Source organism: Lolium rigidum, chromosome 7 (genome assembly GCF_022539505.1).
Source record: "Lolium rigidum isolate FL_2022 chromosome 7, APGP_CSIRO_Lrig_0.1, whole genome shotgun sequence".
NCBI lineage: Eukaryota > Viridiplantae > Streptophyta > Magnoliopsida > Poales > Poaceae > Lolium > Lolium rigidum.
Genome location: NC_061514.1, coordinates 327972475 through 327986677, shown reverse-complemented (window position 1 = coordinate 327986677; position 14203 = coordinate 327972475). Strand labels below are relative to the sequence as shown.

The 14203-nt window shown below is 45.6% G+C and overlaps 1 protein-coding gene and 1 pseudogene across 2 annotated transcripts; one reads left to right on the top strand and one right to left on the bottom strand.

Moving 5' to 3' along the window:
* The first annotated feature begins 415 nt into the window (after positions 1–415).
* Positions 416–10018, top strand: LOC124676237 (protein MRG1-like). 2 transcript variants are annotated; one of them, XM_047212313.1, is made up of 11 exons: positions 416–582; positions 3973–4026; positions 4215–4228; positions 5335–5480; positions 5918–5953; positions 6103–6140; positions 6934–7038; positions 8149–8228; positions 9056–9225; positions 9494–9578; positions 9743–10018. In XM_047212313.1, the coding sequence occupies exons 1-11, from the start codon at positions 433–435 to the stop codon at positions 9825–9827; spliced, it is 963 nt and encodes a 320-aa protein (XP_047068269.1). In that variant the 5' UTR covers positions 416–432; the 3' UTR covers positions 9828–10018. The 2 variants fall into 2 exon arrangements, with proteins under 2 accessions (XP_047068269.1, XP_047068268.1); XM_047212312.1 differs by having other exon boundaries at positions 5915–5953.
* A 355-nt stretch (positions 10019–10373) lies between these two features.
* On the bottom strand, positions 10374–12412 carry LOC124676000 (annotated as a pseudogene).
* Positions 12413–14203: the final 1791 nt, after the last annotated feature.

Below are 14203 nucleotides of genomic sequence, written 5' to 3'. Positions count from 1 at the left end.
GCGCCTGGTCCGTGCCGACCAGGTCGGCATACAACACCCCCCTAGAACGGTTCCTGTTTTCGTTTAGTAAGGAGAGAAGTCCAATTTACCTCCCTAAACTTGTTTTAAAGTTCAGCTTACAACCCTCAATTTTACTTTGGTTCAACTTTGAACTCTGAATTCTAAAAATGGTTCAAAAAATCACCCCTTGCATTGTTGTGTTTGGGCCTGGGAGTGGAGGAAAGGCTCACATCTGATTTCATCATTTCCTACGCTCAAAGGTAAAAATTCCTCCTTTTTCTCCAACCGCTGCCGCTGCCTCTGCTTCTGCTTCCTTCGTGCGTGCGTTCCCTGTCTCCCTCCTCGCATCGCATCGCAACCTCCTCGCCCCCACGCTCCCACTCCCACTTCCCCCTCCGTCCACCGGCGTGCGCGCGCGCGGGAGCGAGCGCGATGGGGGGCAGCTCCAACACGACCACCACCACGAGCGGCGGCGGCGGCGGCAAGGACAAGGACAAGGACAAGGGCAAGGACGCCCCGGCGGCCTTCACGGAGGGCGAGAGGGTGCTCGCCTACCACGGGCCGCTCCTCTACGAGGCCAAGGTTGCCCTTCCCTTACTTCACCCACCCCTCTCCCCCCCCCTCGGTACACCTCCATTCCGGCCTAGGGTTAGCGTCGCCCCACTGTTGAGTGCGTCCACCTCGCCGGCTCGTTCAATTGCGGCTAGGGTTTGGGCCGTCAGTGGAATCTAGGGGGTTTAGGTCGTCCGAACCCAACGCCATCCACATTTAATTGGTTACCCTCAGCCTGCGCCACCCCAGATTTCTGGGCATTACAACTCTTCTCCACGTTGCTATCAACTGAGGCTAACCTTGTAGGCTAAGTACTACTTCTGAAAACCGCATATAGACAGGACTCTGAGGCACACACAAAAAGCAAAATGCAGCAACTTGTAGTAATATATTTCTGGATTTGAAGAATCCTAGGAGACTTTGTCTTTCTTCGACTACGACTGTTTCGAGGGTACAAGGGTTGCACACATCAAAAAAACTATGAATTGGAGATGAGGCTCATTTGCATTTCGAGATGTCGGCCTGAAGACAGACATGGCATTTATGACAAGTCTGGGTGGCCCATAGATGGTGATGTGGCATGTGGCCCATCGGGCGGCCCAGTTGCTGTTGATCCTGAAGGATGAAGTCCGGCCCAGGAGAAGGGAGCCGGATCCGACCGACCTTTGGATGAACCCGGATCCATGAAGGCCCAGTAGGAACCCGGATCCGGGACGACGTATAGAGGGAGGCGGATCCTTGACGTACACGGCAAGACATAGTTCCGTAGTTAGGCAAACCTGTAATCTGGCTAGGACTCTCCGTGTAAACCCTAGATCCATGCGCCTTTATAAGCCGGATCCCGGGAGCCCTAGAGGCACAACCACAACTCATTGTAACAACGCGAAAGTGCCCAGATAATTCCAGACAAGCAGCAGTAGGCCCTGTCATCGTGCAGCCAAAGCTGGGTAAATCGCGTACCACCGTCTCGTGTGCACTCCGCCCTATGACCCCTACTTCTTCTCCCCCTCGTGAGGATCCCTCCTCCGAGGCACCGTCGATTAGGCAACGACACGCGCTGCATCGCAAAGGTCAATGGTTTTTTTTTTGCTAGTGGTACTCCAGAACGGTGGAAAAACCTATACACCGACCAGGTCGGTGGCTACCGGCCACCGCACACCCGCCGCGTGGTGTGGGCCTGGCCCGGGTAGGGTTTTCCCTTTTTTTCTCTCTCTTTTCTGTTTTCTATTTTCCTTTTCTTTTTCTGTTTCCTTTTTAGTTTTCGGTTTTGTCTATATTTATTTTTCAGATTTGAAAACTTTTTTATTTTTAAAATTGTTCAAATTGATAAAATGTTCAAATTCAAAAATGTTCAAATCTGAAAACCATTCAAATTTTAAAACCATTCAAACGTGAAAATTGTTCAAATTTAGAAAATGTTCATAACAAAAACGATTTTTTTAAAAACAAATCAATTTTTTAAAAATGTTCAAATTTCGAAAAAAAAATCTGAAAAATGTTCAATCTCAAAAAATTGTTCAAGTTTGAAAAAATAAAAACTCTAAAAACTCGATCGGATCTAAAAAGAATCAACTTTTGAAAATGTAAAAAGAAAAATAGAACAGAAAAACAAAAAAAGCAAAAAAGAATAAATAAAATAAAGGAGTTGGAATGTTGGGCCGGCCCAACAACCCGCCTGGGGGTGTAGGGCGCTTGGTCCGCGCCGACTAGGTCAACATACAACACCCACATCCAGAACGTTCCTGTTTCCGTTTAGTGAGGAGAGAAATCCAATTTACCTCCCTAAACTTGTCTTAAAGCTACAACCCTCAACTTTACTTTGGTTCAACTTTGAACCCTGAATTCTAAAAATGGTTCAAGAATCACCCCTTGCATTGTATTAGACTGGGTTTTCTTGTCACGTAATGTATTGTATCGGTAAAATAGTGCATACAATGTTTTTAACTCTTCATCTTCAACTCTATGCTTCAACTTCAACTCTTCACCTGCCGGAATAAAAACACCTCCCTCGTGGCTCGATGCGCTGCATGGTGGTTGCCCCATGCTGGCGGAAGGCTGGACACGACAGGTGGTGTATAGGGCAGACGCCAAAGCCTAGTATTATTGTCGGCGGAGGCACCCCTCCGTGGCCGCCATGGCCTCGCTCCAGGGAGGACAACGATCATGCAATATGGAGAGAGAGAGAGAGAAAGTACATGTACCGTATATGTTATTTGTTGATGAGTTGGCACAGTATATAGGAAGAAAAACCGCTAGCTTGCTAGAAAAATCGGTTCAGAACATATTAAAAAAAGGTAGAAGGTTTAATTCCAAACAGTTTATAGAATTCAGGCCGAGGATTGGACTGCTCATCTGATTTCATCATTTTTCACGCTGAAAAGTAAAAATTCCTCATTTTCTCCAACCGCTGCTGCTGCTTCTGCGTTCCCTGTCTCCCTCCTCGCCTCGCATCGCAACCTCCTCCCTCCCACGCCCCCACTACCACTTCTCCCTCCGTCCACCGGCGTCCGCCCGCGCGGGAACGAGCGCGATGGGGGGCAGCTCCAACACGACCACCACCACGAGCGGCGGGGGCGGCGGCAAGGACAAGGACAAGGGCAAGGACGCCCCGGCGGCCTTCACGGAGGGCGAGAGGGTGCTCGCCTACCACGGGCCCCTCCTCTACGAGGCCAAGGTTGCCCTTCCCTTCCCTTCCTTCACCCACCCCTCTCTCTCCCTCCCCCCTCTTCGGTACACCTCCATTCCGGCCTAGGGTTCGCGTGGCCCCACTGTCGACTGCGTCCACCTCGCCGGCTCGTTCAGTTGGGGCTAGGGTTTGGGCCGTCAGTGGAATCTAGGGGGTTTAGGTCGTCCGAACCCAACGCCATCCACATTTAATTGGTTACCCTCAGCCTGCGCCACCCCAGATTTCTGGGCATCACAACTCTTCCCCGCGCCCGCTGTCAACTGAGGCTCACATCTATGCGCTATCCTTCTAGGCTAACTAGTTCTTCTGAATCAAGCATATAGACAGGAGTATTCCGAGGCACAAAAGAAATGCAGCACTATCACTAACATAATATATTTCTGGATTTGAAGAATCCTAGGAGACTTTGTCTTTCTTCGACTACGATTGCTTTCTAGGCTTTGTGGATCACCAAGCAACCCAAGCAAAATCAAAATGTATCCTCTTTATTTTCTTTCTTGAGTTGCGGTAAACCCCTCTTGTTTCTACCGAGTAGTGTTTCTTCCCCAAAATTACGCACGTGCTGGCCCTGCTGGATTCAGATAATATATGAATGTATGGCTGGATTTAGTGGGAATAAGCTTGTGCAGTATATAATTTGTTCTCTGCATACATACTTCTTGCTGGTGCCCTTTTGCATGTTGAATACGTTGCTAATGGAGAAACTTTATTCTTTCTTTTTGGATTTTCTGAAGGTTCAAAAAACTGAAAATCGGGAGGACGAGTGGCGATATTTCGTCCATTATCTTGTAAGTATCCAAATCGCCATTCTAAATCATCATATCACGTGAAAGCTTTATTTCCTCGTCGTTTTTAAACTGTTGGACACTCTTAAGCATGAGATATCGGAAACTGAAATATTCTGTATTTATATAATTATTCAGTGTAGGTCTACTTTTCCTTCAGTCATGAAATTCTCTCTTCCATTTTTTTGTAGGGATGGAATAAGAAGTAAGTGCATACCACAGTGGCTGTTAGATAAGTCTTCCATATGCACTTAAAGTTAGCTATTATGCTCTTCTTCTTTCTATTGACGCATTAATTGAAGTGGTGTTTCTAAGATCTCTAGTTATTTGGTAGCAACTTGCTGAATATGATTTAGTGGGACTGTCCATCTTTGGGATTCCAGAATACTGAGTACCAACCTAGTTTTTATGAGGGTTGTGAAAGTATGCATGACCTTTCACTTTTCAGCACTGGCTAAATCAGAGATACCTTTTTGCTTATCCAGATATTTTTTTTTCTCAAATACTGAGCTTTTTAAATTATGTTAAGTATGGCCAGATACACTTGGATTGACAAAGCGGACCAAAGTGAAAGTATATTAAACATATGCAACTTATACTTTATTTGCTCATTGATAGTCGACACCCTGGATTGTTTAACTTCTGCTTCATAAGGATGGCTAATGGTTCCATTCTTGGTCTCTTTGTTTTTTTATTACTCATTTTTGTTTCCAGATTTGTATTTATTTTGCAAAGTTCTTAGATTATGGTGATGAAGGCTGCTAGATAGGGTATTTTATGTCTAAGCTACTTAAGTGGTTCCTTGAACTTTGTATGGCTGAGTTTTGAGTGTCTCGGTGGGATTTGGAAAAATATTAAATCTATTTTTACAGCTGTAAATGAATCAGATCTGTTCAGCAATTGTGCCAATTGGAATTCTGCCTTGACGCTCGTGCCAGTTTCAAACTGTATACATTGTTCTCTGTTTATATGGAAATGTGAATCAGTGAATGAGCTTATGCAGTTGTTTGAGTGCATTGGTAAATAAATCATTTGCAGAAGTGGGTTCGAGTGTTAGTTGCAGACTCTTGTTAATGTAAATAACTAAAAGAAGTGACTTGCAGGGCCTGGCCATATTTTGATAGCATTTGTCTCCATATTATACTTGCACATGGCTATATTGTACTTCTAAATATTTTCATGAATCCCTGTTGAGTGCTTGTTCGTGTTATATTAATAAATTGCCATCACTGCAGTTACTTAGTTGTCTTTCCCTGCTTTCTATTCCTTAACATACACATTATTTCATCGTATTATTTTCAATGGTTATAGCTGGGATGAATGGGTCCCAAGTGATCGTTTATTGAAGTACACTGAGGAGAATATTCGCAAACAGCAAGAACTTACGAAGAACCAAGCAGTTGACAAAACCATCAAGACTGGGCGGGCAGCACAGAATAACCCCAAAGGCTCTAATGGTTAGTGGCATGTTGAATTAGGAGCATCATCTTGCACTACATTTGTAAGGAAAGGATTGCTGTAACTGAATTTCCTGATTAATGATGGTCTAACAATGACTGATGGAACTCAAATTGCACCCTGGGTATCTTTTTTTTTGAAGTAAACTATAATCCATTGCTGGAGTGATTTTGTGATCAGTGCTGAAACAGCTTCTAGTGATATATAACTATGTGATTGCTTATATATGCGTTAATTTAGCAATGAATATGGTGCACAATGATCTAATAGGTGTTAGTTGCTAGTGAGGGTGGCACATTAGTGCCTAGGTACGCTAGGTGACCCTTTTTCAGAACATTAACAAGGTGTATAGAAAGTTCATATCTTTGTCCTATTTATATAATTATGATGATTTTTTTCTTGATTTTTTTCTTTGTAATTGGGTTATGTTCAGCAGATGCAAAAACAAATAAAGAGGACACTAAGGGTGTTGGTAAGTCTGCTGTTCCTTATAACAAAAATTCTTGTAGCATCTATTTCTATTGTCCTATTCTATTGGCTAATGAAGTTGTATGTTCTCATATTCGCTCTGCTACTTATTTGTTTAATGTATTCTAATATCTTGCTATGTTGAAATTCCAGTCAAGGGGAAGAAACGGAAGAATCAGATTGGCAATGAGGTGGCTATCATTCCCAAACTTGTTACATTGATGGCTTTTTCCCATTAAGTTGATAGTCTGCATGCACTATCCATATTCAGTAGGATACTATAACCATGCATTTTCAGATACTAATCTTGAACCAATGTCATTTTCTGTCTTCTTGCTTAATGCTAACATTTATTGATTATTTACTCTATTGTTTGGAAATTGGCACCATGGGCAGACACATGTTATTTGACATTCTTTTGTAATTTGCATAATGAAATATTCTGTATGCTACTTTAATTGATTAGAAGAGTGAGAATTATTATTTGCCAGTGCAGAGCACTTACATCTCTAGTGGATGGAAAAGAAAACCCCTAGGTTAATAATCATCAGAACTTTGGACACAGGTTGCATTTTTTTCTTTACAAATGCTAATATATACTACCTCCGTTCCAAAATATAAGCCTTTTTAGGTAGTACTCCCTCTGGTCTCTTTTAATTGACTCGGATTTAGCACAACTTTGTACTAAATCTGAGTCAATTAAATAGGACCGGAGGGAGTACTTAACTAATGATTGTAAATACAAGTTATAAGTGATTACCGCGTCATTTCTGATGTGCTGCTTCGCCATACTGGCTGCTGCTTCATGCAATAGTTTGCCCTCCAAATCGAATTTAGACTGCTTAGTTACCAGCAACAATAGCCAGCATCTAAATGTGTAAAAAAAAGGAGTGCTGAGAGATTGTGTATGCTTGTTAAAGTTATTGCATGTACATGGCCTATATACAAAAATAAACACAGAAAACGCTACCTTGGTTGATTCAGGAAAAGGAAAGAAGGTCCTCAGAAAGTCTCCTAATGTCACAGTTTCCTTTAACACTAAAGAAGCAACTGGTTGATGATTGGGAGTTTGTCACGCAGCTGGGTAAGGTATTCAATTCTTTGACCTCACTGTCTTTCCTGTATGCATATCAAAATTGCACCCCATCTTGCTTTCTTACATTAGCAGCTATATATTGTTTTCAGTTGGCATGGAATTAGCATGTGCCAAAGAAAAAGAATAAAAATATGCCAATCGAAAGGGTATGTATCAACTAGGAATAAGCCTTAGAATAAAATAATGAATGGCAGCTACCAACATTTTATTAGAAAAGAAATCATTATATAGCTTCGCTTATCTGCCCTTCCACATAGTGAGCTGAACAACCTTGATCTGTACCATCCAAATATGATCCGGTAGTTGATATTTGAGTTTCTATTTAAAGCATCATTCCTACCAGTCATGGGAGGTGTTCGTGGGAAAGAGAAATCTGTCTTACGACAAGACTGAAAAAGGTCGCATAGATAACTCAGGGTCTCAGGCTCACCCTTGTTGGGCAATGAGGCTCTGAGCTGCGCTTGGCTTGGGAAGAATTTTTATTCTCAATTGAGTGAAAAGATCACATAGGGTAGGACTTAAATAGGACCAATCAACTCCAGTTGCAACTAATCCCATCTCATGCAATCTGACTATTCTGATTTATTTTATCTATTCCGTTTTACTTAAATAGTTTCCAAATGGAACTCTACCCTATCTGACTCAAGATTCCAATTGTATCCTTAAGAGGCACTGAACCTTTTTTCAACAACTTATGGCCCTCTGACTCGACTTCTTACTCTTGTGCAAGTTGTAGTTACTGGCCTTCTTTGGTCCCTGGCGCAGATATGTGCACCATAAAGAGAGTATCTTTTCCACCTGCTTTAGAAAACAGCTTGTCCTCAAGCTAGAAATCTTTAACAGTGGTAGAAATCCTGCACCATCATCCATGAATCCCATTGGAGGATGATATGGTTCACTGCATTATACCTGGACTTGAAATCTTAGTTGCTAGAAAGATGTCATGCTATCATCCATTGTCAGCATGCAGAGGTTAAGTTTGTCACCCTCATCATTTTTTTTTGGTCATAAACGTGAGAGCAGTTCCTGTATATTTGTGAGCTGAATCTATTCTTTGATGTTACTTGATGACCTCACCTTAAGCATTTCCCCTTGTCCTGCAGCTTGTAAAACTACCTCGATCTCCCACTGTCGATGATATTCTAAAGAAGTATTTGGAGCATCGGATAAAGAAGGATAACAAGTCAGTAATCTATGTTATGAATTCTGGTTTATTTCCCATTTTTGGTACAAGTAAATTTGTGACTGTGTAATAGTTTACTGGAATTGTGAGGTCCCTTGAACATGCCATCTTTTTACTATGCAACGACATAACCGCATAATGCTAAAGCATCAGTGCCATATTAATTGATGATTCAGTTACTATCAGGGAATTTTCATACAGTGTTGGATATAATATGTGGCCGGATTAGTTTTGAAGGGATAAAAGCAAGCATATTTCTAGTTTCTACATAACATACCAACTACCTTGGTGGCTACCCCTAAATTCTCCACAAGATACACATACCTGGTTTTTGCTTGCGATGTGTGCACCATGGCGTGCATGCACATGCTTGGGATGGTAACAGTTTATGAGGCTTTCCTGGAACTCATCCCATTTGAACATTTCATGTGTACTTAGTATTGGCTGGTGTGTTCTGTTTCCCTGATTGTGATTGTTATTTCTATGCAGCATTAAATGTTCGAATTGTTTTACTCGTATACCATGACAGGAAGGAAAAACATCAATTGGCCTTTTAATTTTGCATTTTTGCCGGATTAATCTGCTAATTTACCATCAGTTTGGTGAGGTTTCCAACTAGTTAAGCTAATCAACAACAGTTATGATATTTATTCTTACTGCTAACTGAAAATTTTGAAATTCTGTTCCTGTGCAATATTGGTTAGGTTTCATTTAATTGCGAGCCAAAGCTATTGTCAATCATTGATTTGTTTTGTTTGTGTTCTTTATGCTCAGTACCAAGCATTGCTTTCTTCACAACTCTATTAAAGCTTTATCACCTTTTGTAGAATAAGTGACTCTTATGCTGAGATTACGAGAGGATTACGCTGTTACTTTGACAAAGCATTGCCTGCAATGCTTTTATATAAGAAAGAACAAAAGCAGTATAAAGAAGAAATTAAAGGCAATGTTTCACCTTCATCTGTATATGGAGCCGAGCATCTACTGCGGTTGTTCGGTATGCTCAATTATCCACTGCATGAAGCTGTCTTGTGTTTTCGATCTATCCTTTCCTACAATTCCTCAGTTTGATATGCTTTATAAGAGTTCTGGACCAGTTATATTTGATTTTATCTTATTAATTTATTTCTCTTGATCCGATGTACTGTTGCGAGTTGTAGCATTCACTACCTTTGGTTTGTCAATATAGTTTTCCTGTTACCTGGACATGCTGATTGTCACTTTGTGAGAACATCTCTGAAAGGGTTAATTTTACCACTTTACAGTGAAATTGCCAGAGCTACTGGCTTCTGTGAATATGGAAGAAGACGCACTCAACAAATTACAGCAGAAATTGTTGGACATTCTCAAGTATGCAAGTCTTTCTTGTTACTCCTATTTTGTGCTTTCCTCTGGTATATCACACTTGCAGCAAATGTTTTCTTGTTTCTCAAGTTATGGCATATTCCCTGCTGATAGTTTGCTTGATTGAGTCCAAAACGGTTTTTGCTGAACACATGGATGAATTTTGTCAGGTTTCTGCAGAAGAACCAGGTTGCATTCTTCCTTTCTGTGTACGATGGTGATTCGAAAGGTGCCGATGCTGTGAAAGGCAAATAGAAGGAAATGATAGTATCTGTATGTTGTATAACCATCTTCTGCTGGATTTGCTTTCATATGTATGTCATGGAAATGTGTGACTGTTGACCGCTGCACTGCCTGCTAATTAAATGTAGCTGACCTGCAAGCAAAATCTTGTACGTACTATTTGTGTAAATTGATGTAGCTGTAGTGCCAATGTTTCTTATTTTGAGAATCTTTGCTGAATTTACTACAACCTTTGATCCATATTAATTGTATCTAATATGGATGCATCTAGAGATATTTTAGCTCTGGCAGCCGGGCAAGTAGACATCAACAGGAATTAACTTATCAACTCCCCGAACAGTACTATAGGAATCCGTACTGAACATTCCCCCTGTAATAGTACAGGCTCCCATAGCAATGACGTATTTTGGTTCAGATGCGAGTAATATGAATCGGAGGGAGTGCGAGTTTTCTTATGTGCTGTGAATTACTTGGGATACAGTACAAGGTACTGTTTTAAGATTAGGTAGCGAAACACAGGGAGTAATTAACAAGCAATCCATTAAGGTACAACAAGGATTAGACCATTTGCCACACTTTTATTTGCAATTAGATTATTTGTCACACCCTGTGTCAGCGGGACATGTTCACCAAAATATGAAAACGAAATATACGAAATAGACCACTTTTGACATATGCGGGACGGCACAAAAAAGTGAGTGTAGCATAGTAACCAACAGCCCACGGACGACAGCAACGCCAGAGCTGACGTGGATCGTCGTAGCTCTCGTAGACGTTCGTACGTTTGGCCGGTCCGGTGGACGGTGGTGGTTTAGACGACGGCCGGAAACGGGCTGAGCCGCGGCGAGGCATGGAGCAGCAGCGGGTGCTTGCGAGCGCACACCAGCCCGTCGGCCTCCTCCATGTCTATCACGGCCGGCTGCTTCGTCTCACCGTTGCCGGGGACGACGGTCCAGTCGAAGCACTGGATGAGCGCGGCCACCACGCCGGGCACGGACTGCAGCGCGAGCCCCATGCCGGGGCACCCGCGCCGCCCGCTCCCGAACGGCAGGTACTGGAAGTTCTGCCCGCGCGGGTCCATCCCTTCGTTGCCGCCGCCGGCCATGAACCGCTCCGGCCGGAACTCCTCCGGGGATTCCCAGTAGGCCGGGTCGCGGCCGATGGCCCACAAGTTGATGAAGACCGCCGTCCCAGCCGGCACCGTGAAGTTTCCACCGCCGGCAACGAGCTCCATCTCCTCCGTCGACTGCCGGTGCGCGATCGGTGCCGCCGGACGCAGGCGGAGTGTCTCCTTGTACGCCGCCATCAGGTACGGGAGGCTCGCCACGTCGCCCTCGCCGGCGATCCTGTCGCGGCCGACGACGGCGTCGATCTCGGCGCGGACCTTGCGGAGGCACTCCGGGTGGTTCATCAGCTCCGCAATCATCCACTCGACCATCGCCGCCGACGTGTCGGAGCCGGCCGTCACCACGTCCTGCATTATCCGCATGTACAGGTTACGTACAGGAGAATAATTAATTTCATGCATCCACGACAAGAAGAAGACAGTTATAGGCTTATAGCTGAAAGCTCTGAACGTACGATGAAGAAGGCTTTGATCTTCTTCCTGGTGAGCGTGACTTCCGCGGCCATGTCGTCCTCCATCTTGTCCAGCAGGATGTCGAGCAAGTCCTTGCCGGTGACCGGCGTGGAGGCCGCCTTCTTGTTGTTCTCCGCGGCCGGGTCTTCTCGCATCCTCCTGGCCTCGCGGGCCTCCTCCTTGTGCCTGATCATGTCCTCCATGAGCGCGTCGAAGCGACGGTGCACGTCGGCGGCCCGGCGGCCGAGGCCCTGGAGGTCCCACCCCGGCACACGGCGATGTAGTCCTCGACGTTGAACGCGCCCACCAGCTCCGCCACCGCCTTCACCAGCACCTGCGCCTCGTCCGTGATGCTCGCGGGCACCGTGCTGGCCATCATCCTGATGATGGACGTGTTGGACAGCCGGATGAGCGCGCTGGTGAGGTCCACCACCGACTCGGAAGACGACGACGACGCCAGAACGGTGTGCAGCATGGACACGAGGCCGGCACGGCGGATGGGGCGGAGCTGGTCGACGGTGCGGGGCCCGAGGAGCTCGGACATGCAGAGCCGCTTCATGAAGCGCCAGTGCGGGCTGTAGGGCGCGAAGGCGAAGCCGTCGGAGCCGTACGCGAACTGCCGGGCCACGGCCGTGAGCGGCCGCTCCGAGATCTTGCCCTCGTGGCTCCGGATGAGCTCGCTGGCGACGGCGGCAGAGCTGGCCACCACGCAGTTGGTGGAGCCGAGCCGGACGTGCATGAGCGGGCCGAGCCGCGCCGCCAGGTCGCGGAAGGTGCGGTGCACCGGCGGGCGCACCAGGTGGAGGTGCCCGATCACCGGCAGGCTCCACGGGCTCGGCGGGAGCCGCTTCCGCCGGCCGCTGCCTATGCTGACGGAGGCGACGAGGAGGAGGATAACGGTGGCCAGCGCGACCGCGAGGAGGGAGGCCATTACTGGGTCCTGCTGAAGCAGAAGCAGCACGGACTGCTCCATTCTGGACGACGCCATTCCCCCACCAAAGTGTTACCTTTGGATTTGCATGCTTGTATCATATATATATATAGATGCAAACGAGGGTACGTAAGTATTGGGTCATCATGAGCAAAGCTTCGTCCTTGGAGAAGCTCAATCCGTTGCTGGTCTAGCTTGAGTGGGTGTCGTGCACCGCAGTGCATGCGTCCTATCCTACATTCCTACCAGGGTAGGTTGGATGGACGCAGATCCGAGCATCCACGTCGCCCACTGTGCGTGAACCGCACATCTGTCACAGATCCTTCCAAATCCATGGAGATCAGTCCAATTGGAATGTTTTCGGACGCATACGTGCTGTCACGGTCGAACGTTCGTTGTGGTCGCGTACGTGTGAGAGCAAGTGTAATCCGGCTGCAGGTGAAGTTTTGTGCACCGTCGCTTTTAGCAGCGAGATTGCATGCATGCTGCCATTTCAGTGAATACATACGGAGTGTTAGAAAACGCAAATGCAACCTGCGACCTGCAGTTGAGCTCTCAGTAGTGCTTCCTACACGCGCGCGGTAGCTGGAAGGTATGGTCCGAGAAGATGAGGTATGCCAGGAAATACATAAGCTCTAGTCAGAACAGAACGTTTGCGTTCAACTGAATGTTTTCATGGCATTACTAACCTCTTTACGGAACCATAAAGGAAAAAAAAGGCACCTATTTCAGAAAAAAAATCAGGTCAATCGTGCATTCTAGTTTTGCGTATTCATTCAAAGATGCTATTGTTACTGGATGTTTACAAGTATTTATTAGGTGTACATGTGCAGTATATGTTGCACATATATTGAACACTAACGTGAACATGGGACGTTACAGTACCACTTTGCTACAGTATTGCGTGCACAGTGTTTCGGGTGATCTGGACTCTTCAGTTTTGATCTGACGGCTCCAGGAGCAAGTCAGAGAACTGTAGCTCGGTGACTTGCTACTAGCAAGTTAGACAAGCCGCGCCGCCACATGTTGAATGTTGCACTAACACAAGAGCATAGTCCCATGATAAAAATAAGGAAACATGTACGTTATGAGAGCATAAGCCATGGTTGAATGTGCAAATTTTGATTTTGTATTGCAACTTTAGACAAATAAATATGTATATGATTTTTATACTACAAAGTTAGGGTGCAACCATTCAGATTTTGGTCTGGCCACGCAAGTCACCTCGGTTTTCTGGATTCATCATGTGTGTGGCTCATGATTTAAATCAAAAGTGGCCTTTTTGTTTGTACAATTTTAGTAGCGTAGAACTTCCCATGTACGTCTTCGACGTATCGATAATTTCTTATGTTCTATACCATATTATTGATGATACCTACATGTTTTATGCACACTTTATGTCATATTCGTGCATTTTCTGGAACTAACCTATTAACAAGATGCCGAAGTGCCAGTTGATGTTTTCTCGCTGTTTTTGGTTTCGGAAATCCTAGTAACGAAATATTCTCGGAATCGGACGAAATCAAGACCCAGGGTCCTATTTTTCCCGGAGCCTTCCAGAACACCCGAGAGCCGCCAGAGGGAAGCCCTGGGGGCCCCACACCACACCCTGGCGCGGCCAGAGGGGGGCCGCGCCGCCCTATGGTGTGGGCCCCCCGGGCCCCCTCCGAGGCTGCCCTTCCGCCTATTTAAAGCCTCCGTCGAGAAAACCCTGATACGAAAAACCACGATACGGAAAACCTTCCGCAGCCGCCGCCATCGCGAAGCCAAGATCCGGGGACAGGAGTCTCCGTTCCGGCACCCCGCCGGAACGGGGAAGTGCCCCGGAAGGCTTCTCCATCGACACCGCCGCCATCTCCACCGCCATCTTCATCACCG

Excerpts from the sequence above, each read along its gene's own strand:
- LOC124676237 (XM_047212312.1), top strand. The coding sequence starts at position 433 with ATGGGGGGCAGCTCCAACACGACCACCACCACGAGCGGCGGCGGCGGC. Across the intron at positions 583-3,972 it reads CGCTCCTCTACGAGGCCAAG|GTTCAAAAAACTGAAAATCG; the intron begins GTTGCCCTTCCC and ends GATTTTCTGAAG. Across the intron at positions 7,039-8,148 it reads TTGTCACGCAGCTGGGTAAG|CTTGTAAAACTACCTCGATC; the intron begins GTATTCAATTCT and ends CTTGTCCTGCAG.